The 23,602-nt window shown below is 41.0% G+C and overlaps 2 protein-coding genes across 2 annotated transcripts; both read right to left on the bottom strand.

Moving 5' to 3' along the window:
• Nucleotides 1-19,155: 19,155 nt before the first annotated feature.
• Nucleotides 19,156-19,984, bottom strand: LOC113148398 (heat shock protein 30-like). The gene has a single exon (XM_026340098.1). The coding sequence runs from the start codon at nucleotides 19,910-19,912 to the stop codon at nucleotides 19,259-19,261; it is 654 nt and encodes a 217-aa protein (XP_026195883.1). The 5' UTR covers nucleotides 19,913-19,984; the 3' UTR covers nucleotides 19,156-19,258.
• Nucleotides 19,985-22,022: 2,038 nt separating this feature from the next.
• On the bottom strand, nucleotides 22,023-22,805 carry LOC113148411 (heat shock protein 30-like). Its single transcript, XM_026340112.1, has one exon. The coding sequence runs from the start codon at nucleotides 22,777-22,779 to the stop codon at nucleotides 22,126-22,128; it is 654 nt and encodes a 217-aa protein (XP_026195897.1). The 5' UTR covers nucleotides 22,780-22,805; the 3' UTR covers nucleotides 22,023-22,125.
• Between the last annotated feature and the right edge of the window lie 797 nt (nucleotides 22,806-23,602).

The raw sequence follows: 23,602 nt of genomic DNA on the forward strand, positions 1-23,602 counted from the left end.
AACGTATCTGGTGGGGACACTGACTTCTGCCAACTTTACACCATCTGTGAACACTTACTGACGTGTTTGTAGTAAACCAGCCACCCCAACTGTGGAATGAAACGCAGTGTCAAAGCTATAACACACTGCGAACAATATAACGTTGTCTCCCTTGTGTCATTAAGTTAAATCATGTCATTTAGACTGAATTCTATATGTGAACAATGCGCACAATATTTAAAGATGAAGAGCGACACTGAAAACATGACAGGCTGTAAACAAAAAGCTTAGGTAGCCTACATTGGTGCTAGTTGGAAACCTGCAGCTATGGCTCTGTTCCTCCACCCCTCATTCAATTTATATCTTCTTTTATACAACAGAAAAAAGCTTTAACAGTACTTACATTTCAATACATGATAATATGCCTAGGTATTTACTAGTCTGCGCCTGTTGTACAAATTATCTCACTGTATACACTGTGAATTATTAAGGTTAACAACTCACAAGAAGCACAGAAGACCAGTGACCGCCAGTTGTGTGTCATAGGATTTGACTAATGAATAAATTGTATTTATATTTAACTGGATAAAAAAGCTGTTCATTATAACAATGTCACGAAATCTTGAAGGGAAAATCAAATTATGCTTGTCAAACTAGTAAATACCATCTGCAATATCGCCCGGGGCTGTTTCTCTGTTCCTGATCTCGATCTCATCAGTTGAAACCAATAGTAAATCATTGTAACTTCTTTAAGTGTTGTCACTTGTGAGAAGGGAAATACTCAGACAGGAATGATTTATACACAGTGCTTTTTAATTCTCCAGAAAAAAACAAAGTACGCAAGAAAGTGCATGAACAATAGCGTCACAGTAACTGTTTGCATGACGAAGCTTAGTGCTATGCAGGGTTTTGCAGAGGTGTGAGTCTGTACCATTAAGTTTGTCTGCACAAGAGGAAACAAAGGTGGAAATGAGGCACTGAAAAACTGTGAAATGCTTCTTCCTGACCACTCTGCACATGCCACAGTGCTTTTTTATTAATTGGTTAATTGATTGATTCAAATGTGTGACTAATAAGCCTGATAGTCTGGTCTATAATTGATTCAAAGATAATTAAATCAGCAGGTAAGGTGAGGAGTTCTGTAGCTGTGCCGCAGGTTTGCTTTCTTTCACCTACTAATAATATCTGCGATGCAATGGGGGTTAACTTTCCTGATTCTGCCCTGCCTCTGCCTGATCGCTTCATTACAGTACATCATGCAGGTCATCAGAGAGCTATGTGAAGTTCTAAACTAAACAAAAAAAAAAGCAAATAGAAAAGGTTATTCATTGCCATCCAAAAGAAACCATAAGAGTGTTTCTGCTTTTTTTAACATTTGGTTACGTTTAAGCAAAAAAAAAAAAAAAACTACAAAGTGAAGATGGGGGAAAGATCATGTTCATAATTAAAAGACAGCAGTGCTGGATGTTGGTAGGACGTAGGATGCAAGCAGTGGTCTACCACGTCGAAGTCACATTCTTTAAAGGGCCCAACCACCTCCTTCTCCCTTAGGGGTTTTTTTGGCACAACACAGTCACGCTTTTGCTCCTGACAGACAAGCATAATAATTCACTTAGCTACTAGAGGCCCTTTTAAGGCAAATGTAAACATAGGCCATTTTAGGCATTTGGACAAATGGCCAGTGAAGTTCTGAAAGATGGTTTGAAAGAAGGTAATCAATGGCCCTTGGTGAGAGCACAATTTGCCCTGTCTCCTGGCAAAGACACGGTGACCATATCTAAAGACAAATGTGATGTAGTCTAAGCCTGTCATTAAATAAATCTATAATCCCATCACATCTCCATAACGACCACAAACTTTCAGTATGACCTCAGTAATATTGCTTTTCATGATCTCATGAAAATCCGGAAAAGAAAGTCATGTTGTATTGCGTGTGTGTGTGTGTGTGTGTGTGTGTGTGTGTGTGTGTGTGCGTGTGTGTGTACCTGGCACACTCGAGGATGCAGAGGAATGAGTGGAACCACACAGAACCCAGCAACGGGGAAATCTGTTTGCTTTAAGTGATTTGTCAAAATGCTTGCGTGACCGCACTGCTACATTTATGCTCTTGTCGTGATAGAAGCGCCTCTATTTCACACAAATATAACAGACCAAATTTAAACTGTGGTGTCCCACAATGGAAAGCAAACATCTAGCAGTCAACCAAAGGAGAATCCCACCTTCCATACAAAGAGGACAGTCAGGCTTTCGGCTGCAGGCAGATACTGTATTTGCTCGTTGTTATATTCAGATATGATGATCTTTAAACTCTTCTTCGAGGATGGTTTTGGTATATACTCAACAGCATGTATTAAAAATATTATGCTACATATGACAGGAGCAGTGTTCTTCTGCTTGGCATGCAGACTTCATTTTTGCATCTAGTCACAAAGCCAACGCAAATATTTGTGTGCAGGAAGTAACAGCACAGGATGTTGTCAACAAAGTCCTTGTATGAGGTTCATGGGTGAGGTTTGGACTGGTCCACTGTACGTCCTGAAAAGTATTCCTTATGCATATGAATGCAGTAGTTTACAAACAAAATCAACAAAAAGTTTGATAAAAGTAAATATCCAACCACTTATATATAGCCAAACCATCTTTCTGTGATAAGTAACACTAACCCATGTAGAAGCATGGCTTTGCGGCTCGATATGTCAGTCTGTTGGTCGTCCCATTACTTCAGTCCAGACTGAAATATCTTTCATCTTCTCTAGTTCATGTTTTTTGCTTTTGGTGAAATGTCCCCACAACTTAATGAATTGCCATGAAATTGGGTGTCTAGTCATGATTTCTGAACAAATATCTGCAATGATTTCTAAACAAATAGACGTAAGCCTCAGCTGTGCTAAGGACTAATTAACAGATATTCTCACGCTGGCAAACAAATCAATATGGAGAACATGGTCAACTTCTTTTTGAGCATATTAAAATGCTAATGCTAACATTTACTGTGGCTCAAGGCACCACTGTGCTTAAGTACACTTGACAATGTGCCAAAACAAAAACCAAACTAAATGGTATGAAGCCTTTTCCCTCTCTGTGTGATATTTAGTTATGCAGATAAGGGAGGCCTGACATTTTGATTGTGTGTATTTAAGCAGACAAAGGTCCTTTAGTATGAACTCTACTGGTCAACAAAAGTTATTTTACATTCTCAAGCAATGAATGGCAACTCAAATCACTTCAGTTTCACAGATTGTGTTGACTGTGAGAGAGAAGAAACAAAGAAAACTACACCTAAACAGTTAAGAGGTTTGGGCACAGCAGAAAGAAGGAGAGGAAGGCATGGGGATTTCAAAGGGGAGTTCAATTTCAGTGGGAGAGCCAGAGCAAAAGAGAGCGAGGGGTTAGGTTGGGTGAAATGGAAGGAAAAAAAAGCAGAAGGTGGGTGGGGGGTCGGGGGGTCGAGGGGGAGACTACATAAACAGCCTGGGGGCAGGGAGATGAATGACATCACAGAGTAAACACAAGTCATATGGAGGAGCGTGAAGAGTGGTGATTATGGTGATCACTGATACAGATGCAATATGCTTGGATATGAAAGACGGACTGACTTCATCTGATTGGCCTCAAAAAAGAGGCTGAAAGGAAAGGATATAAATTGCTGTCCCCGCCGTATCTCTAATGTACAGTATTTTATGACCGCGTGCACAGTTCCTGCAGCACTTTATTATCTTTCATTACTTGGGTACTAAGCAACAAAAATGGATAATTTACAGGTGTTGACAGAGAGGACTTCCTGTGTTTGGGAGAAAAAATTGGAGTGAGGGGGACAAGTTTGCTCATTCAGTGATAGAAAAGAGGAAAAAAAAAGTTTATTTATTTGTTCATTTAGTTTAATTTAGCGTAGCGCTTTAGTAAACCTTGGGTTCTCCAAAAGAAGACAAGCTCCTGTAGCTACAAGATAAAAATTGTGACGACTGCAGTCCAACTTACACAGACCAAATGATGGACCGGTGATGTCCTGCTGGGTAACCGTGTATGCATGTGCCCTAGTCAACATCTCTCTCTCACACACGCACACACACACATATCACTATCTTCTCTTATTGTCAGGGTAGAGAAGAGCTATGAGCTAGAGATGACAGGTTAGCCATGGTGACGTCCTCTGTCGCAGGTGGTGATATGCAGTACCAGCCTCGCTCTGTCAATAAGCGCATCGGTGATGAAGTGTACCCTTTGTTATCAATGAACAGCCTCCAAATGCTGGCACCTAGACAACACAGTTTTGCAGCCATTGTCTCTCATCGCCGCTGTTGTACTTGAACGTGCTTTCTCAGGGGCTTCAGCTCTCACGCCACACATCTAGACGAACCGACCGGCTTTTATTCCACAGCTTGAGCTCCACGGGCACAGAAATAAAAACGTATGTGAGAATGGGTAAAATAAATAAGTTGCAATAATCACTTTCTGACAGAAAGTTAACTTAGAAAACTGATAAATATAAGGTTGACATAGGAGAACAGCTCTGTCCAACTGTAAGTGAATCTGCCAGCACTTTTACCAATTAAGATTTCATCCTTCTCTGCTGCTCTGCTGTACAATCTAAGCATATGGGTAACATATAATCTTCCAGACTGTTTCTTGGATGAGCAGTTGCTAGACAACCACTTAAACTTTTAGAAACGTATGACTCCCTGGGAAAACAGCAATATCTAGTTACGTTTTTGTACAGATTGAACAAACAAGATATAACTTGTTCATCAATGAGCTTGAGAGGCAATAAAGTCAGATTTGTTTTAGTTTTCCAGTCCTGTTTATGTAAAGTTCACTAGCCATCTGCCGGTTGTTGACTTGTGGTGTATTTAATGGATAAACGTATATATTAAAGTGTTGTCTACACTATTATTCAAAGGTTTAGGGTCAAATTTCTTTGTTTATGAAAGGAATATTTGATTGAATATTTGTTGTGTAACCAAGCCAACCAAAAAGTCAAAAGACACCATGGGCTAATAAATACTAAATAGTTTCTCCACAAGTGGACCACTTCTTCAATCCTAATCCATCACATTTGAATGCAGACACATACACACATGAACCACAAATTAAGGCAGAAGTGCACCCAGGTAAACAAACATGCAGTCACACAGTCACTACCATAGAGTGAGAGGCAATCAGGCTCAAATGCACGCGCACGCACACACACACACGCACACACACACACACACAGCTGTTATATCACAGCTGTTTGTTATTGAGACAGCGAGGTCAGTGAGGTCTGTTCTTTATAGTGTCTTAGACTCTCACTAAGAGCTTGTCCTCATCCATGTAGATGGATTGAAATGCTCTCATTTTGACCCACAGCAGTTTCAACACTTGATGACTTTTTTTAATAGGAAGAAGAACTCAAAAATTGATTTAAGAGTTGCAGTACCACTGCATCTAAAGACTGTCAACAGAGGCACAACTAGCCTAGTACTTTCTGAAAATGAAAAATTAATATTGATTATTCAAATTTCAAAATCTGTCAAATAATAAACGTGCATTATTTCAGACACAAATTCCTCTCACAAGTTATTTGAACTATTTGTCTTCTTGAATTATCTTTTCCAAATGAGTGATGAGGAAGTAATGTGTCATTTCCGACTGACAAGACTTAACTACCAGTTGTAAGGTAAAGTGGCAGGTAACATCTGTCTGTTTAGTCAACCCACATCACCTCCCACCCTTTATTTTCTTGGTTCCAGTGTCAGAAAAGATCTTTAGTTGTCAATGCTTTAATTATAAAGTAATCCCAAACAAGAAGTGTAATGTAATAGATTCGATTGTTTTGTCACAGAACCTCTGTTTTAAAATTGCCCTTGACCAATGATGCTAATCAGATCATCACAGTTGGTACCTTTGTGTTATTGCATACCTCTTAATTCAAAGCAGGTCAGGAGCCACGCTAGGATGCTAATGTAGCCCCCATCAGTCCAGTGCAGTATGGAAAAGCCATTATAGCTGACAGAAAGGCCTTGTATTTGGAGAGCTAAGCTCAGGTTCACATCAGGAACCAATTAGCTTCAACTGCTTTCCTCAGAAAGCAGCTGAAAACCCCACCACCACCAACACCACCCACCTCTACCTTTTTTCTGTGTGTCCATCCCCCCACCTCTCTTCTTCCTCTTTCTCTGTCATTCCCCTCTCTGGCCAGTGCCTACCACTCTCTATCCCTCCCTTTCCTTCCTTTATTCATCCCGCTCTCCTTCTCCGTTGTTGGCACCTCACTCTTTCGCCAGCCCTCCTCTTCCTTCCTGTCTCCCTTTCTATCTGCTTTCACTCTTTTCTCCCCCACCCTTTCCTGCCAACTAGTTTTACTTTTACATTTTTTGCCACTAATTTACAGAATTTTCTCACTTCATCATTCTTGTCATAATCTTTACTTACCAACTTGTCCAGCTCTTTCTACACTTTCACCCTGTCTCTTTTTTTCTTAGTCACATCTTACAGAACAGTCTAAGAAAATTACTATGATCATTGTAATGCAATGATTCACCATCACCACTCATCACATAATAATTCATCACAACTGATACCACACAGATTCCAAGAGATATTATAAGCAAGTGGGCTTCATGCAGGAACCTACATATGATCTTCATCATCTTGGTATAATGATTTAAACAGTTTAGTTAATTAGTCTGGCAGCTACATCAGGATCTTTAAATTATGCTTCATACATTACCCATGTCTGCAATGGTAGACATGTGTAGACAGCCACTAATGAGCCATCTCCCTGGTCTCAACCCAGGATTGACAGTTTAACCTCACCTTCTCTTTCATATTCCCTCGTCCATCTCATAAACTTTCACACGCAAATCATGAACCACGTTGGTTTACAAAAACCTTATTAGCATTGAATTTCAATGTCAAGCCATGCACCAAGCAAACCTCACACGTCAGGCACATTGTGACAAGCAAATAACCTGTATGACAAGATGTCCAGGATTTCCTCCAGAAATGTTTTGTCTTTTTTTATTTTCCTTTTAAAAATCTGGTTAAATCTGACAGGGTCACTGTAAATTTGCTGAACTATAGGAACCAGAATTTGAGTTGTAAAAGGGTACATCGTTCTGTAATCTAGTAATCCAGTAAGTACTGGCGCAGACATACAGTAAAGGGGATTTGGGTTTGAGCTTCACCTGTTTGTAAAACTAAATTAGTAATTGGTTTAATTAAAAGTAAGTTTACATCAGAAAATCACAGGTTTCACATTGAAATATACTGAATCTCTACCCGCAGGCATGCATGTGGTCAGCAACAGAGAATACACATGCACACAGCTGCACAGATCCACGCTGAGCGGTGCCATGTCTGTGGTTAAAAGCCTAGTGGTGTGGTACCATGTAAATACTCCACTCAGTGGCATGGTTGTGGTAACCCTCACACAGTTTCTCCCTGTTGCTCCCTATTTATCATTCCCTTCCTCTACCAGTCTTTCTGTTTTGTCATCCCTCTTTATTATGCCACTTTGTTATTATCTTCTGTGTCTTGTAAATATGTACAATTGCTTTTATCTGCACATTTCAAATTCGATTTTGCAGACGTCAGTCAGCATCGTAGACGGCACGAGAATATTTGCAGTTCGACATGCAGCTTCAGGCATGACATAGAAATGAAATAACAGGTAAATGCAGGCTCCCTCATACACACACACACACACACATAGAGAGAGAGACATTCTTGGATAAAGAGCTATTTGTTTTAATGGGTGAAGGGAGGATGTGGATCTACCACCCATTGTGTCACTGTGCTGACTGCTGCGGTTCTCAGGCATTGTGTGAAGAAAGTTAGCCCTTAAAACTCCACATTACAGACAATCATCCCTAAAAACTGCTTTAGCCACAGCTGGAGATCTGTTAGTGTGCACAAGTCCAATATACAGTTAATTAAACAAGAGCCCTGGTCAAGTTGTTCGTATTAAGTTAAATACCAGACAGTAGAGCATTGAACCAAATCTTTGTCAGCAATGTAGACGAGCTGCCTAGATGGTAGAATACACACACACACACACACACACACACTCACACTCACATAATGTTTATTATTCATAATACACAGTACGCTGGTCCAATTTAAACAGCTTAAGTTGACCAAACTCACAGGTTAGAAATGAATATGTACTCTACGTATGAAATCCCTTTTGTATTTATTGGACAGATGTTATCCTCCAGCACCAGCCTCCTTCAGATTGGTGTTGTTGTTCTTCTTAAATGTTACTGAGTAAAAAAGGAAGCAAATGTAATTTTTTATAATGAAGACTCGAAGGACAACGCTGGGAAATTCAAGCTACTCTCATGTAATAGTTAACTGTGAAGAGACAAACAGCTAAGACGCAGTATGAATAGGTTTAAAACTTTAAAAACACAGTATACGTTTCCTATCAGGAAAACATATTTAATTCTCGCTGTAGACAAGTAGCAGATAAAATCTAGTTCAATGTATTTTTTTTCCCCTCTTCCACAAAGCTGGAGTCTGGCATGTCGGTCAAGGCACTTGGGGCAAAGGTCACTGAGGTTATCTTGTAAGGGTCAAAGGCTTTACAACTGAAGACCAACTGGAGATGTTTGATTTGTAACAGGCAAGAGCCAAGGAAAGTTGAAATACAAGGAACACGTCCAGAGGGCATTGTTGGTTGGGCGAGAAAAGCACTTTGGGTAAGGTTTGTTTTGTGTCAATTTGTGTGTGAAGTGTCTTTTTGAATTATTCTCTATTAATATTTCAGTTTTTCTCACAGTGGACGTACTGATTAAGATTTTAGTTACGGTACACAAGTGAAATAATTAGATTCAACTGCATAGGGGTATGTACACAATCGAAATCAGCTACAAAAATAAATGTGCTTAGGGCTAGGCTGGCAGCACCGTGTTTATTCTACGGCAAATTGAATGAAAGACTTGCCTTTTTGTGCTGTTATTCAAATCTGTCAACATCTCCTCTGTATTTTATTACAATCCTCTTGCATTGTCACCTTCAGCTATCTTTCATTCTTTTTTGTACCTATCAATACTTTTGGTTCTTTTTGGTTTCTTTTATTTCTCATAGTGTTTTCCATTAAAGTTTCATCCTCAGTCCTATCTCTCTTTCTCTCTCTGTTGTGGCTGTGTACACGTATGTGTGTGTGTTTCCCCTGCAGTATGGTTAGTGTGATTTATGGGGAAGCTGCAGACTGCGGAGAGACTCTGGTTTCAGCTTTGAAGTCGCTGTGACCACAGGACCTCTGACTAACACACACACACACACACACACACAGAGGACCTGTGGATTAAACACACACTCTAAGTTCCTATGCCAGAATCCCAAGTCAGCAAGGGAGAGATGTGACAGACAGAGGGAGAGAGAGAGAGAGAGAGAGGGCGCACAAGAGAAAGAGGGCAAGGGAGGAAAGAGAGGAGCGATATAAAGACCTAAAGCAAGAGAGATGGAGGGATGGGGTGAGAGAGGGAGGAAGAGGGAGAGGGGGGAAGGAAATGGTCCCTGCCCACAGAGGTAAAAGACTCCCTTGTCTGTTTCAACAAAGTCACATTTTAGCCCTCTTTGGTCTCTTTAGTTTCTCTTTCAGTCCTGCTTGTCATTTACTCCAGATTGCCAGACATTCCATGGGCTCTATTTTCCTGCAGGAGCAACGCCAGCGTTAGACCAGAACTGCACTTTCTGTGTGCAAGTCTGTGTTTGTGTGTGTGTGTGTGTGTGTGTCTATCTTTTGCAAACCAAGCGAACTGGTTGTGCACCGGTGTGAGAGAAGAGGCGTGGCCGTGCTCCTGGTCATTACGAGGTGTATTACAACGGAAACAGTTATAGTGATAAAAAGAAAAATGATCAATTGACCAATTTCCTACTTATTAGTGTAATGCTGACTTCTGCAGAGGTGTTCTATATTAAATCCAAACATCCAAATATTGATTCAAAATGTTTTTGCAGCATGTGAAAAAGATGATTAGATTATTACGTTTACTGTCTTTCCTTCCTTCTGTCCTTCAGGTGAAAACTTGTGGACAGAGGAAAATGAAAAGAAGTGGTAAAATCCCACACTAAACTGTACTGGCACAGGACCGACAGAGCTCAACATGAACTGACCGGTTACATATAATAATTGCTAAATCAATCTCAGACCTGATCCTCAACGTTAATACACTGACACATAATTAAATATAGGCTCAGGGCAGCATCTCATCTAAGATTAAAGTTGGGTACTATCTGAACCAGTGTCCTCAAAGCTAAAGGTGTTGGTCTTCTTTTACTTTGGAAAGTGGCTACACCTCCCAATGACATGTATTTATGTACAGTTGCTTGATAAGAGACATTGCTGACTTGCGTAAATCTACCATCTTCTTTCTGGGGTCTGCACTGAGCTCTTTGGAGCTTCCTATTGCACTGCATGTTTATTCCAGTTCAGTAGACCATTTTCATGTTGGCACAGAGAAGCCAGCAGCTGTAGACAGTCAGAGGCCTTGGGTTGTAATGGTATGATGTGGTGTGTTATGTAGAATTTAGATCCTGTGCTGATTTAAGAAAACCCTAAATGAATTAAAACACATGCAGAGAAGATCAGTCTCACACAGAGATCCTCTGAAGTCATCACTGGTTAGCGTGTGCGTGTGTGTGTGTGTGATGGTGGAGGAGGTTTGCTGGACAGGGGAGGAGGCATGCATGATACTCTGTGTGATGCTCTTTGTGGCATGTAAAGAATGTGTAAGGGCACACACACACACACACACACACACACACACACACACACACACACACACACACACATACACACAGGAGCTGCTGTGCATTTACATCAAAGTGGTGACATTTAGCACCCGACTTCAGTCAGAGGTCAATCACTGCGGATCACCCACCGTCAAAGGGGGGGGGGGGTAAGAATGCCACTTCTTCTTGTGTGTTAGAGAGACGCAGACAGAAAGGGACAGTTGCCAAAGAGAGAAACGGAGAGAGCATATGGCTTCGGCGTTTTGCATGTCACAAGGTCAAAGGAGCCTCTTCACTCACGTCCTCTGACACACTGGGAGGTACGTCAGTGATTTTACCTGCTGCAGGTTAATGCAGGTTAAATATCCTGCCAAGCAAGGAGCTCGGCGTTCGTAAAACATGAACAGTACACAAAATGTCATTTATTTAATGACGTCAAGTGTTTTTAGGTCACTGTGTTTGTCTGACCCAAATCCTTTTGTTGCCTACAATAATCATTTATGTATTGCTACGGGAATTATTTATAGGAGGAATATCCCTGTTTATGTTCCTATTTTAGTTTCTGCATGCACATATGTTTATTTGGCTTGTAAATGTTTATGTCTGTCTATATATGAGTGTGCCGAGCGTGCATGCTTGTTGGTGAACACGTGTAAAGTTGCCAGAGCTGCCTATGAATTCATTAGAAGGTCTATCACACCATATTTATTCAAATATGTATTTGTGACCAATGTTACTAGATGATTTGTGACAATGCTGCAGGTCAGTGGATACTGACGTTTTTCGGCAAATGGCTTTTGTAGCGTAATATTTGATTACACACACAGGGTGTTAAAAATCAATGCTACTTGTGTCAAGTGCCTAACATGAGAGGGGAACAAATGAAATAAAAAGGGGGGCAGGGGTTGTAAAAATGAGGAAAATGTGAATAAATACAAGCAATGTGACAAAGATTAACCGCTTCACAGACTCACACACACACAGACACACAGGAAGAAAGCTGAGTCAAGCCAAGAGAGCCCATAAAAACATGTATTTAGTCCAAGGCAAATACAGAGGAATTGATCAGGGAGGAAGCGAGAATGAGACACTTTTCCCTCGCACTGCAAGCAGAGCAGCACTCTGACGTTGATCCCCGCTCACTGCTCATTTCAAACAACAAAAACTTGATGAAAAAAATAATAATAATTTTTAGTTTATTTGCTCTGCATCACTTTCACACTTTCCTTCCCGTCACATTTAAGTAACAGTTTCAAGTAGAAGAAGAGCAATAAAATACCAAACCGTGACTGCTTTTTCCGTTTTGTGACGAGAGCGCTGCTATTTGGAGTTGCGCCACCTGAACAGGCAAAAGCAATCACTGTTTTAATGCAGGAGTCAATGTCGTGCAGCGTTTTCTGCACTTGGGCCTTCGTCGCTTTCATCAGTGGTTCAATCTGAGGTCAGGGGGAAAACACACTGTGTTCCCTTCTGTCAAAGTCGTGTCTCACTGTTTTCCTGTCTCCAAGTTTCTCTCCTCCCATGTCTGTGTGTTACTGTGTGTATGGAAAAAAAAGTTTGTCACAAATTTCTATTTTTCTTAACACAGTGGCCAAAGTGTTTTCTGTTTGCTTTGATTTCTGCTCAGGAATACACATGATCACCATTTTAGCCACCTGTCAACAGAGTGAGAGGATGAACCATCATTTTAAAGGTACACAGAGTTATATCAGAATCAGTCCAAGTAAAGAAGAAGTCATCTCTAAACTGCAGATGTAAATACATGACTGCTGACATTAAATCACACAAACCTTTATCTACTGTAGTGCTGTAGTTAGTGGACCACACTGCAGGCACAATCAGACACTCAGTCTCCGTGAGGATGGAAGATAATTTGAAAACATTCATATCCAATCATTTGCAGATGAAAACATCTCTCTGATGTCTGTGTAAGGTCGATATGTGAAATCAAAGCAGAGCTTAGCCAGGCCTGCAATCACTGCGCTGTGTAATGGGAGGTTAGAGTATCATGACGGTACTTGGGTATTATCTGGTTACCGTGTCCTGCTGGTTATTCAAACAGAGCGCGAGCTTTCTCTGTGAAAGGAAGGTTGTAGGTGAGGGCAGGTGGCAGGGGAAAGTAAAAGAGGAAAGAGGAAAGCAGGGAAGGTCGATTTCCACCCAGCTGATTGTGCCTCTCATCTTGCATCCTACATCCTTTGACCTGGAAGTCGCTGAAGTTTCAAACTCATGGAGAACACTCAAATCCCTGGGATATTAAAAAGGCTTCCACATGTAAGGGACCAACAGAGTTAAACGTGTACAAACACCACACAGCCTTATTGAATGCAGGGCCTCGTTCATTTAACGAATATGCTGCTTCACAAATTACGCTCGCTACAAACCACTTTTTCCATGGTGGAAGTTGCAATAAATCCTTTTCTTTAAATCACCCAAACATGTAAAAGCAATATGACTTCACTCTTTCTGCTGCTGGGAACTACAACACTGGGGGACATAATTAAACTGGTTCAGCAGTATCAAGTGTTGGACCGACGGCCACGGAGACGCTGAGTGAGAGAAGTGAGTTGTGTATGAGTGAGGCTACATAGTGGAAAAGCAGGGTTTTGGAAACATGATTTCCTGTGGAAACAGTGATGTCATGATGGGTCTGTCTTTCACTATTTCACGTGCACGCACGCACACAGTCATTGTCTGCGTGAAGCAGGTTCTCTCTTGCAGCCACTCTGTTAATATCATTAACATAGCTTTTCCATGTCAACACTGCTTTGTGTTGTATTTTTTCATCCAGTTTTATGCCCGACTTTACTACAGTAGCTGTGGAACAAAGTTTGTCATTGCAATTCATCAGAGACTGATACATCACAACAGGAAGATGTATCAGTTTAGAACAGTCTTCATTCAGTACTTAATTTCTTTATTGGCTGTGTCATGAATCTGTTTTAATCGTTTGTATATGTATATGTACAATCAGTTTCACAAAGTGGATGTTGGTTCTCTTAAGTCACACTTGAAAGTGTCTCTCAATTCATTTGTCCATCACTGTGATGCTGCAAGTCGGCGAGAGTTCATGTACCATAACGTTATTACCAATAGTTCCATTATACTGTATGTATGTAGGCAGAGGCCACAATAACTATGACACAAGGAGGAGAGAGAGGAGGGAGCTTTGCCACATTATTATAATAAAATGATATTATATAAGTAGCATTGCATTCATTCTTTAACTGTATCAGTGTTTTCTGATCTGATCAAGGCCTAAACTGTTTTTGTGTGATTCCCTCTTGAGCTCTATATGTGGTATATGTAGTGCTACTTGTTGAGCTATTGTGGGGTAATTCCTGGTGAGCTAACTGAGCACATGCCTGCACTCATCAGCAGCAATAGCCACCGAAACTTGCTGACTTTCTGTTTTTCTTTCAGAAAGCTACTGTAGCTTGCGTGAGACAACACATCTAATATGATAACTTTCATCATATTGGACCCTCTTCCATTCCTGTAACGTCAAAACAGCACAAATCCACTAAACGAAGACACCAACATAACAACTCGATTCACTTCAGTCTGAACGGACTCACATTCAGTCATTGTTACAGTAGGAACACAAACAAATGCCACATGTTTTGGTATTGCTGTGGCAGATGTTAAAATGCACCAAGTATGTTTTATTACCCTCAAATCCACAGGCGCCAAATTTATTATATTGAGGGGGATGTCTCTAAAAAACACAGGGAAAAATCTAAGACACTCTAAACGTATCACAGAAAACCATCAGTAAAACCTGTGGGACCAAGACACAGAGTTTAACGTGACATCATGGATGTGGCACTTGTGCCTTTAAGCAAACTCCCGATGCAAGTTCAGAAGAGCACAAAACAACTATTGTGAGCTTCTCTTTTCATATGTGCAAAAATAATCCCGAGGTTTTCAGAGGGATCGCGAGACACAATTGAAAACAGATTCCCCCAACACACACTCACATGAGATGGTTATCCCTACAGGGCGAAAGAAATCTAGCTATTGAGTGTGTTGGCTCACTGCATGTTGCTATGGGATGAGTTCAATATTACAAATGACACATGTCCCTGCATGAGAACGATTCACAGACAATGTACCAAACGCTGTGAGTGCTATTTAGGAAGCAACTGGACTGGAGCCACTGTCTGAATGTTCTCATCCAGGAAGGTAGTCTCACTCAGCCAGGTATCCTGCCTCCTAGGGGGAGTGGGTGCCTCTCTTTTTTGCGCATTTAACTATGAATGCTTCTGCTACCCAGTCCTTTTTTTTTTTTTTATCCATTCTCAGTTGCTCTTGCTGGGAAAAGATTGTTCTTGGAAAACGACTAATGTAAAAACTTTTTATGACCCTGTTAGAGCTTTCAGACGCAAAGCTCGTCCTACTGCTACAAGCTTAAAGACAATGTTTGGCCACATATGGCCCCTGGATCGCTGTCTGCAGCCAAGTTTTATTGACGTCTTGTGCCAAGATCTCAGCTGATCAATTTCAGATCCATGTGAAATAATGTGTTGGGATTTTACTTCACTCTAACAAGGCCACTTTTTTTTTTTTTTTTTTTTTTAGTTTTCCTTTGCTGACTTGCCAACCTTTCAACAGTGAAACCACACACATTACTATTTTTACATAATTCCTGGTGCGTAGTTATTTATACGTTTAAGAAGAGATATAGGAAAAAAAACAGTGGATTAATTTTGCATGTCTGTTCCTCCCCCTGTAGTATTTATCCAAGCTGGCTTTAAAGCTAGTTTTCCATTCTGCCTCAGTGGCACAAATTCAGCTCACAGTCCATGACCTCTTAGTGTGTGTGTGTGTGTGTGTTTTTTTTTTCTCCTGCTCACCGTTTTTGTGTTTCTTTCCTAATCCCCAGGTTTTGCTGTTTCTGTGATATTCTCATAGTATTCAAATAAATATAACTTCATTCTCCCTTAATTTGTCTTTGTTTAATTCAAAATAAATGCATTTTATCTTAACTTATGGTACATTTCTCTTCACCCCTTCATCTGTTTTTTTAATAACGTAATTCTTATGTTTCTTCTCTTTCTCTGCTCCGTCTATCTCCCCGTGCGTTGGCCTCAGTTCTCCATCTCAGTTTTTGTTTTCTCGATGTCTCACTGTTCTCAAAAAACACACACACGGTGAATGTGTTGCTGGCTCTATTACAGATAACATCTCCCAGCTTATGGCTTGCGTTGGGATATTTCAGCTGACTTAACAATCACGCCAGTAAAACGTACACTTCTGCACTAATACACTTTTAACCTGCCACTCACACACACACACACACACACACACACACACACATATGGTCCACTCTCACTTCCACCTCGTCTGATAGCAACACACTCTGGTGTGTTTTTGTGAGCATGCGGCTTTACGTGTGTTTACGCCCTGCACGCTGACCTTATATGTGACTTTGACGGTGTGTGTGTGTTCGTCTACATGCATGTGTGTGAATGTGTTAGGGGATACAGACCACGATTGTTCTCTCTGGGTGTTAGCTTTCGGAGCAGGAAGTGCACATTCAGGTCAGGGGGGGATCTAGGCATGGTCAGCCTGCCCACATCTGTTCGAATACCACAGACCCTCAGAATCACACAGGAAATATGTGCAAGTGTGTGCATGTGTGTGAGCGTCTATGACACAGAAGCTGTTTGTGAGCACAGTTTATAAAAATATTTGATCTTTCGTTGCATGTAACGTGTTCCCACAATAACTCACAGAGGGAAGTTTGTCATGTACCTGCAGTAGTGTTACTGCAGAGGTTCAGTGCTGGATGGAGATTCAAAATAGCACAGTGGAGTATTAAACAGCTGATACAAGACAATTATTATAATAGCGCAGGCCTCATAAAGTATCTTTGCATTCTTTAATCTACTTTTTATAGAAATATTCAAGAACAAATTAAAGCTAATTCAAACAAATCTTCCAAAGAAAGCAAAGGATGTTGTCTTCTCTTTAACTGTATCAGTGTTTTCTGATGTGAGCAGCAAGACAAATCTGTTTTTGCGTGATTCCCTCTTGAGCTCTATATTATCTGTGCAGCTGTGTTGCGATTAAAACCGAGAAAAGATCATGGCTGTAGCATAAAGCGCACATTTCTTGTTTTGGCACTGAATGATAACATTGGACGCAAACGTCGCTGTGCAGAATCATCCAGTGTGGGCCGTCGTTTGTAAAATACCATAAAATCAAATCCTCATACCCCTACGATGCCAGCTGGAATCAGACAGCACTTGATCATTGGACGTTGCCTCGGCCTCTTTCCCTGATGTGTTCAGCATGGGAACAGCTTTGCATGACAGACTTTTCTTTCAGGTTAACACACAGATGTGCACGTAGAAGTGCCAAATGTTTCCAGGCCACATGAGCAGTTGTTAACACATTTTCAGACCCTTAACATGATTCTTCTAGTCTAGACTTCATCTAGTCGACTTTTTTACTGTAGTTATTATATTAATTCTATTATTATATTAAGTTACTATTATAATGTATTCAGAAAAATACTTCAGCAGTGTAATATTGGATTTGCAAATTAATAATAATAATAATAATTTCACATTGAATAAACTAGTGTTTAAATTGTCTGCAGCAGAGTCTGTGAAATCTGGACCTTTGGCCACTTTTATGGGCCAAACACTAAAAACACTCAATCCTACATTTCCCATAATGCAACTTGATAGCATCTTCATTCTCTCCTGGTAAGCATCTGTGTCTTTCCAAACATTCATACTGTAAAACAAAAGACAATACAGTAAACACTGGCACTACACTGTATATACAGCACCACCTGTAACACTTCCAGTCTGACCTCTTTCTTAGATGATGATGCAGGTTGTTAAATCGAGTCAGAGGCTTTTCCTTCATGTTACAAGTAGATTTAGCTACAATTCAACCTTTTTATATGTACAGTATGTATCAGGCAAATAAGGGAAGGTTAGCAAAATGTTTAATTCCTACTGCAAACGTGTACTGCAAAGGATTAGAGTTTGAAGATTCAAGAGTGAACTTGATTTGCAGCTGCTTTGTCCCAGCTGCAAATCAAGTTCAAACATAAAGGAAAGAATCCACAACCAGAGAAGAAGACTGACTCATGGGCTTTTGTAATAGCAATAAAAGCTGTCCGCTTCAAACACACCCCGTTGATTAAGAGTCAATTAAAGTGTCTGAGACGAGGGAAATGAGTGGAGGGGTAAGGATGGGGGGGGGATGTGAGGTGAATGTGACAAAGGGTGGGAGAGAGGGAGGCCAAGACCAAGAGAAAAGAGTAACCTTTAAGTAAAGAAGGAGATGGATGAGAACAATGGGGGCTGGGAGGGAAATGTTCCTTGAGGAAAGAAAACATAAAAGAGTGAGTAAATGTTCCCATGTGTCGCTGGCGTCAAAATAAAAGTCCACATCTTGCAGGAGGAGCGAGGAGATGAAAGCAAAGGACACCAAGTAAAAGAGACGTCATGGCAACGCCCAACCCTACTGTCACTGAGGAAGTAGGAGTAGGAGAGGAGAGGAGAGGAGAGGAGAGGAGAGGAGAGGAGAGGAGAGGAGAGGAGAGGAGAGGAGAGCACTGGTGTGAGGGTGGTAGACAATCTTGACAAGAAGAGAGATGGCTGGAGAAGAGATCAAAGCCAGAATTCAAAGCCGGACAAGAAAAGATAAAGGAACGAACTCAGGAGTAACCTCTGATATTTAAGGATTCGGTGAATAAGCATTTTGTCAACATCGCCATGATAAGCAAACAAAAGCAAAGTAAGTCCCTGAAGAAAGTTTGTCTCCTCCTCTGCCCACGTGCTGCCACGTTTATGAGACAATCCATCTATTCATGGAAAAGAATAAGCTGTGACAGCCAGACAGGAGCCAGGGAGAGACCATGAACCCATGAAACAACAGAAACAAGAAAAGAGAACAATAATGGAAGGGCAAGGTCAATAATGGTGCCCAGTTATTTATGATAAGTCTGGGAATTATTATTATGAATAAGGAATATTACTTTACATTTTATGTATTTTTTGTTTCATTCAGTCTCCAACTTGACAAACCCGTGATTCCATTTCAGATGTTTTTTACATTTGAATCATCTCCGACGTTGGAGAAGTAAAATATTACACTAAGACACATGATGATGTTTTCTGCAATATTACAAAATACACATCATCAACATCAGTAGTAGTAATAGTAATAGTAGAGAAGGGGGACTGTTTGTCTTTGCTCCGGGACAAGATGCTCATTGATCTCAGCTCTATACTGGACTGAAGATGACATCTAGTGGATGGTGATCAGCTACTGCAGCTCCTCAATTCAACATTTGTCTTTTACTTTTTAGACGTAAAATAGTTGTTGAAATATCACATGAAAGCAAAACTTAACAACATTTAATGTATTTATTGATAGTTTATTGATTTATAGTGAAGAACTAATGTACAAATATCTTTGTATGATGTTTACATTTGTACAAATTCAGTCATTTACAGGTTATTAAGAGCTACAAAAATACAAAAGGACGTGAAGCCACAAAGTGACGTTTGATTAAAACAAAATGTGTTTGACATCAGCAGCAGTGAGATGAGTCCATGTGTTCAGGTTTGTCCTGTGTGCTGTTGTGTGTCTCTGTGCTGCTGCCTTGTGTGTGTGAACACACACTCTGCTGGGTTTGCTCCTCTGAGCTCCTCCTGATAGTCAGCTCTCTCTCAGCCTCCTCCACACTCGGGACTTTGGCTGCCTGGATGTGGAGCTTCCCGTCTGGATCCATGGAGCAGGTGACGGCTTCAGGGTTCAGTCCTTCAGGCAGATCAAACTCCTGTCTCAGCTCCTGCAGTCGGTAAGAGTAGGAGCCTTTCCCGTCCTCCTGCTTCTTCTCCGTCCTCCCGCTGACCCTCAGCTTCCTGCCCACCTGCCTGACACACAGCTCCTCTGGAGAGAAACCTCGAGTGTCCAGGGTCAGGTCAAAGTGCTCTCCGTCTTTCTCCAGCTGGAAGGAGACCGGCTGCAGGGCCACGCTGCTTTGGAAAGGCTCCGTCTCCTCCAGGATCTTGTGTTGAACTCTGTCCATCAGCTCCAGACTGCTGCGCAGCTCCTGTAGGTTTCTCTGCAGTAGATGCTGCTGGTGGAGCAGAGGTCGGACCTCTGGCCACAGGCTGCGTGCGGGACAGTAGAAGTCCATGAAGGGACTGAGGGTGGGCTGAAGTGAACCAGAGCAAAGCATCTTCACAGAGTGTTTCAGCGTGTTGAGTCCTCTTGTTGGAGATGAAACACTGTCACCGTGTCTGTTCTCTTCGCTGCTGCTTGTGCTGCTTTCTGTCTCAGCAGTGGGACCGTCCCAGCTTTTCTACTCTACGTGGAGGAGCTCCAGAGAGTTCAGGAGCTTTCCTGTCGTTACCACAAGTCTCCAGCAGGTGGTGCTACCAGATATTTCTGGTTCTTTCAGGAAGTTTCTTCTGATCAAATCTCACATTGAGCTGCTCAAAGAAAACTGTTCACATGTTTTTACTGGTTAGAAACTCATTAGTGGAGAAAAATGTCAAAGTGACTGAACATCTGTTTTATCATTTGTCAGTACAAATATTAATTGTCATAAATCAACTTCTTCTTAATTTATTTTTAATGTTTTGTTTTTTTAAATAGACCTATATCCATCTAGTTTTTGGACATGAGAGAACAACAATAAACTGTGTCGTTAATTCAGAGGTTTGTTTTAATTACACAGTATCAAAGCTCTCTAATACATGTTGGTGTTTGCTTCCATCATTTAAACTGACAATGATCCACTGAAATACTTGATGTGTTTCTGTTCTGCATTGGTCACATGTGGAATTAACATATCTCTTTGATTTGTTTGTTCACTAATCTTTTCCTACTATTAAGAAGATATGTTAACTTATTGCTGGATATTTTAATAACAATCATTTTACAGATATTTACAGACGTGGAGGAAATTGTTGCTACTTTTCCATTAAAGAAGGAAAAACCCACAATGTTCACAATGAAACTGGAACCTGACAGAAGTTATAATAAATGAAATGTATTAAAAATTAACTTGTGAAAAATTCAGACATTGCTTTCGATTTGTGGTTTAACTGAAGCATTTAAAAAAACAAACCAATGAAACTGGTCTGGACAAAAATGGTGGTACCTAGAAAATAACTTGACCACAGGAACATGTTTAAATTAAAGTGTCACAGGTGTCTTCACACTTGTAGTCGGTCGTTCTGCCTGTTTAAAGGGTGAAAAGTGGTCACTGTGCTGTTTGGTATCATGGTGTGAACCTCACTCAACATAGACCTCAGAGATCAGGAGCAACCATTTCATCATACTGGACCTCAGTGATGTCACGCTGGTCGGATCCTGTCAGTGGGTGTGAAACACCTGAGTCCACCACACACTCCACCTGATTCAAACACACACTCCACCTGATTCAAACACACACTCCACCTGATTCAAACACACACTCCACCTGATTCAAACACACACTCCACCTGAGTCCACCACACACTCCACCTGATTCAAACACAAACTTCACCTGATTCAAACACACACTCCACCTGATTCAAACACACACTCCACCTGATTCAAACACACACTCCACCTGATTCAAACACAAACTTCACCTGATTCGTGAACATCTGTTATAAATATATGAATGAGTGAAGAGAAGTCACCGTGATGCAGTCAACCAATGAGCAGCTCGCACCTGCACCACTTAGCAGCTCTGCATTATTATTATGAATATGTAATATTACTTTTAATTCTATATTATCTCTCACGTTCAGTCTCCTACTTGACAGACTGTTGATTTCATTTCTGATGTTTTTCACATTTGAATCATCTCAGCAGCTGAAGAGGTAAATTATTTACCCTAAGACACCTTCTACTCAGGTGATGCTTTCTGCAATGTGACAAAAGACATCATCATCATCATCGTCATCATCATCATCATCATCATCATCGTCATCATCATCATCATCATCATCATCATCATCATCATCATCAGTAGTAGTAGTAGTAGAGCAGGGGGACTGTTTGTCTTTGTTCCTGCTCACAGTTTGCTTCTCTCCATACTTTCAAACTATAGAGTAGCTGAACAGGACAAGATGCTCATTGATCTGAGCTCTATACTCGATTGAAGATGACATCTAATGAATGGTGATCAGCTACTGCAGCTCCTCAATTCAACGTTTGTCTTTTACTTTTTAGACTTAAAATAGTTGTTGAAATATCACATGAAAGCAAAACTTAACAACATTTAATGTATTTATTGATAGTTTATTGATTTATAGTGAAGAACTAATGTACAAATATCTTTGTATGATGTTTACATTTGTACAAATTCAGTCATTTACAGGTTATTAAGAGCTACAAAAATACAAAAGGACGTGAAGCCACAAAGTGACGTTTGATTAAAACAAAATGTGTTTTACATCAGCAGCAGGGAGATGAGTCCATGTGTTCAGGTTTGTCCTGTGTGCTGTTGTGTGTCTCTGTGCTGCTGCCTTGTGTGTGTGAACACACACTCTGCTGGGTTTGCTCCTCTGAGCTCCTCCTGATAGTCAGCTCTCTCTCAGCCTCCTCCACACTCGGGACTTTGGCTGCCTGGATGTGGAGCTTCCCGTCTGGATCCATGGAGCAGGTGATGGCTTCAGGGTTCAGTCCTTCAGGCAGATCAAACTCCTGTCTCAGCTCCTGCAGTCGGTAAGAGTAGGAGCCTTTCCCGTCCTCCTGCTTCTTCTCCGTCTTCCCGCTGACCCTCAGCTTCCTGCCCACCTGCCTGACACACAGCTCCTCTGGAGAGAAACCTCGAGTGTCCAGGGTCAGGCCAAAGTGCTCTCCGTCTTTCTCCAGCTGGAAGGAGACCGGCTGCAGGGCCACGCTGCTTTGGAAAGGCTCCGTCTCCTCCAGGATCTTGTGTTGAACTCTGTCCATCAGCTCCAGACCGCTGCGCAGCTCCTGTAGGTTTCTCTGCAGCAGATGCTGCTGGTGGAGCAGAGGTCGGACCTCTGGCCACAGGCTGCGTGCGGGACAGTAGAAGTCCATGAAGGGACTGAGGGTGGGCTGAAGTGAACCAGAGCAAAGCATCTTCAGAGTGTTTCAGCGTGTTGAGTCCTCTTGTTGGAGATGAAACACTGTCACCGTGTCTGTTCTCTTCGCTGCTGCTTGTGCTGCTTTCTGTCTCAGCAGTGGGACTGTCCCAGCTTTTCTACTCTACGTGGAGGAGCTCCAGAGAGTTCAGGAGCTTTCCTGTCGTTACCACAAGTCTCCAGCAGGTGGTGCTACCAGATATTTCTGGTTCTTTCAGGAAGTTTCTTCTGATCAAATCTCACATTGAGCTGCTCACAGAAAACTGTTCACATGTTTTTACTGGTTAGAAACTCATTAGTGGAGAAAAATGTCAAAGTGACTGAACATCTGTTTTATCCTTTGTCAGTACAAATATTAACGTCGTGATAAATTAACTTCTGCATGATTCATTTTTAACTTTTGTTTTTCCAAATTCTATTAAAAAAGGAAAAACCCACCATGTTCACAATGGAACTCGAACCTGACAGATGTAATAATAATAATTACATATTAATAATAATAATAATAAAAGTGGTCACTGTGCTTTATCTCATCAGGTTGTGAACTAAACTCAACACAGACCTCAGAGTTTAACAGCAAGTCTCCAGCAGGTGGCGCTGTAGCAAAGCAGGACTCATGTTACCTGGCTTCTCAGGTTTGATTCTGAATTGTTCAAAATTTCTTATTTTCACTTTTAATCATTATTAACAGTTTTTGAAAAGAACATCTGTGAAAAACAGTAGATAAAAATATGTCATGACATTTTATTTCAGTTTTCAGACAAAATATAGTTTTGAATGAATGAAGCATTAAACACTTATACTGTATGATAAAATAAAAT

Source organism: Anabas testudineus, chromosome 22 (assembly GCF_900324465.2).
Source record: "Anabas testudineus chromosome 22, fAnaTes1.2, whole genome shotgun sequence".
NCBI lineage: Eukaryota > Metazoa > Chordata > Actinopteri > Anabantiformes > Anabantidae > Anabas > Anabas testudineus.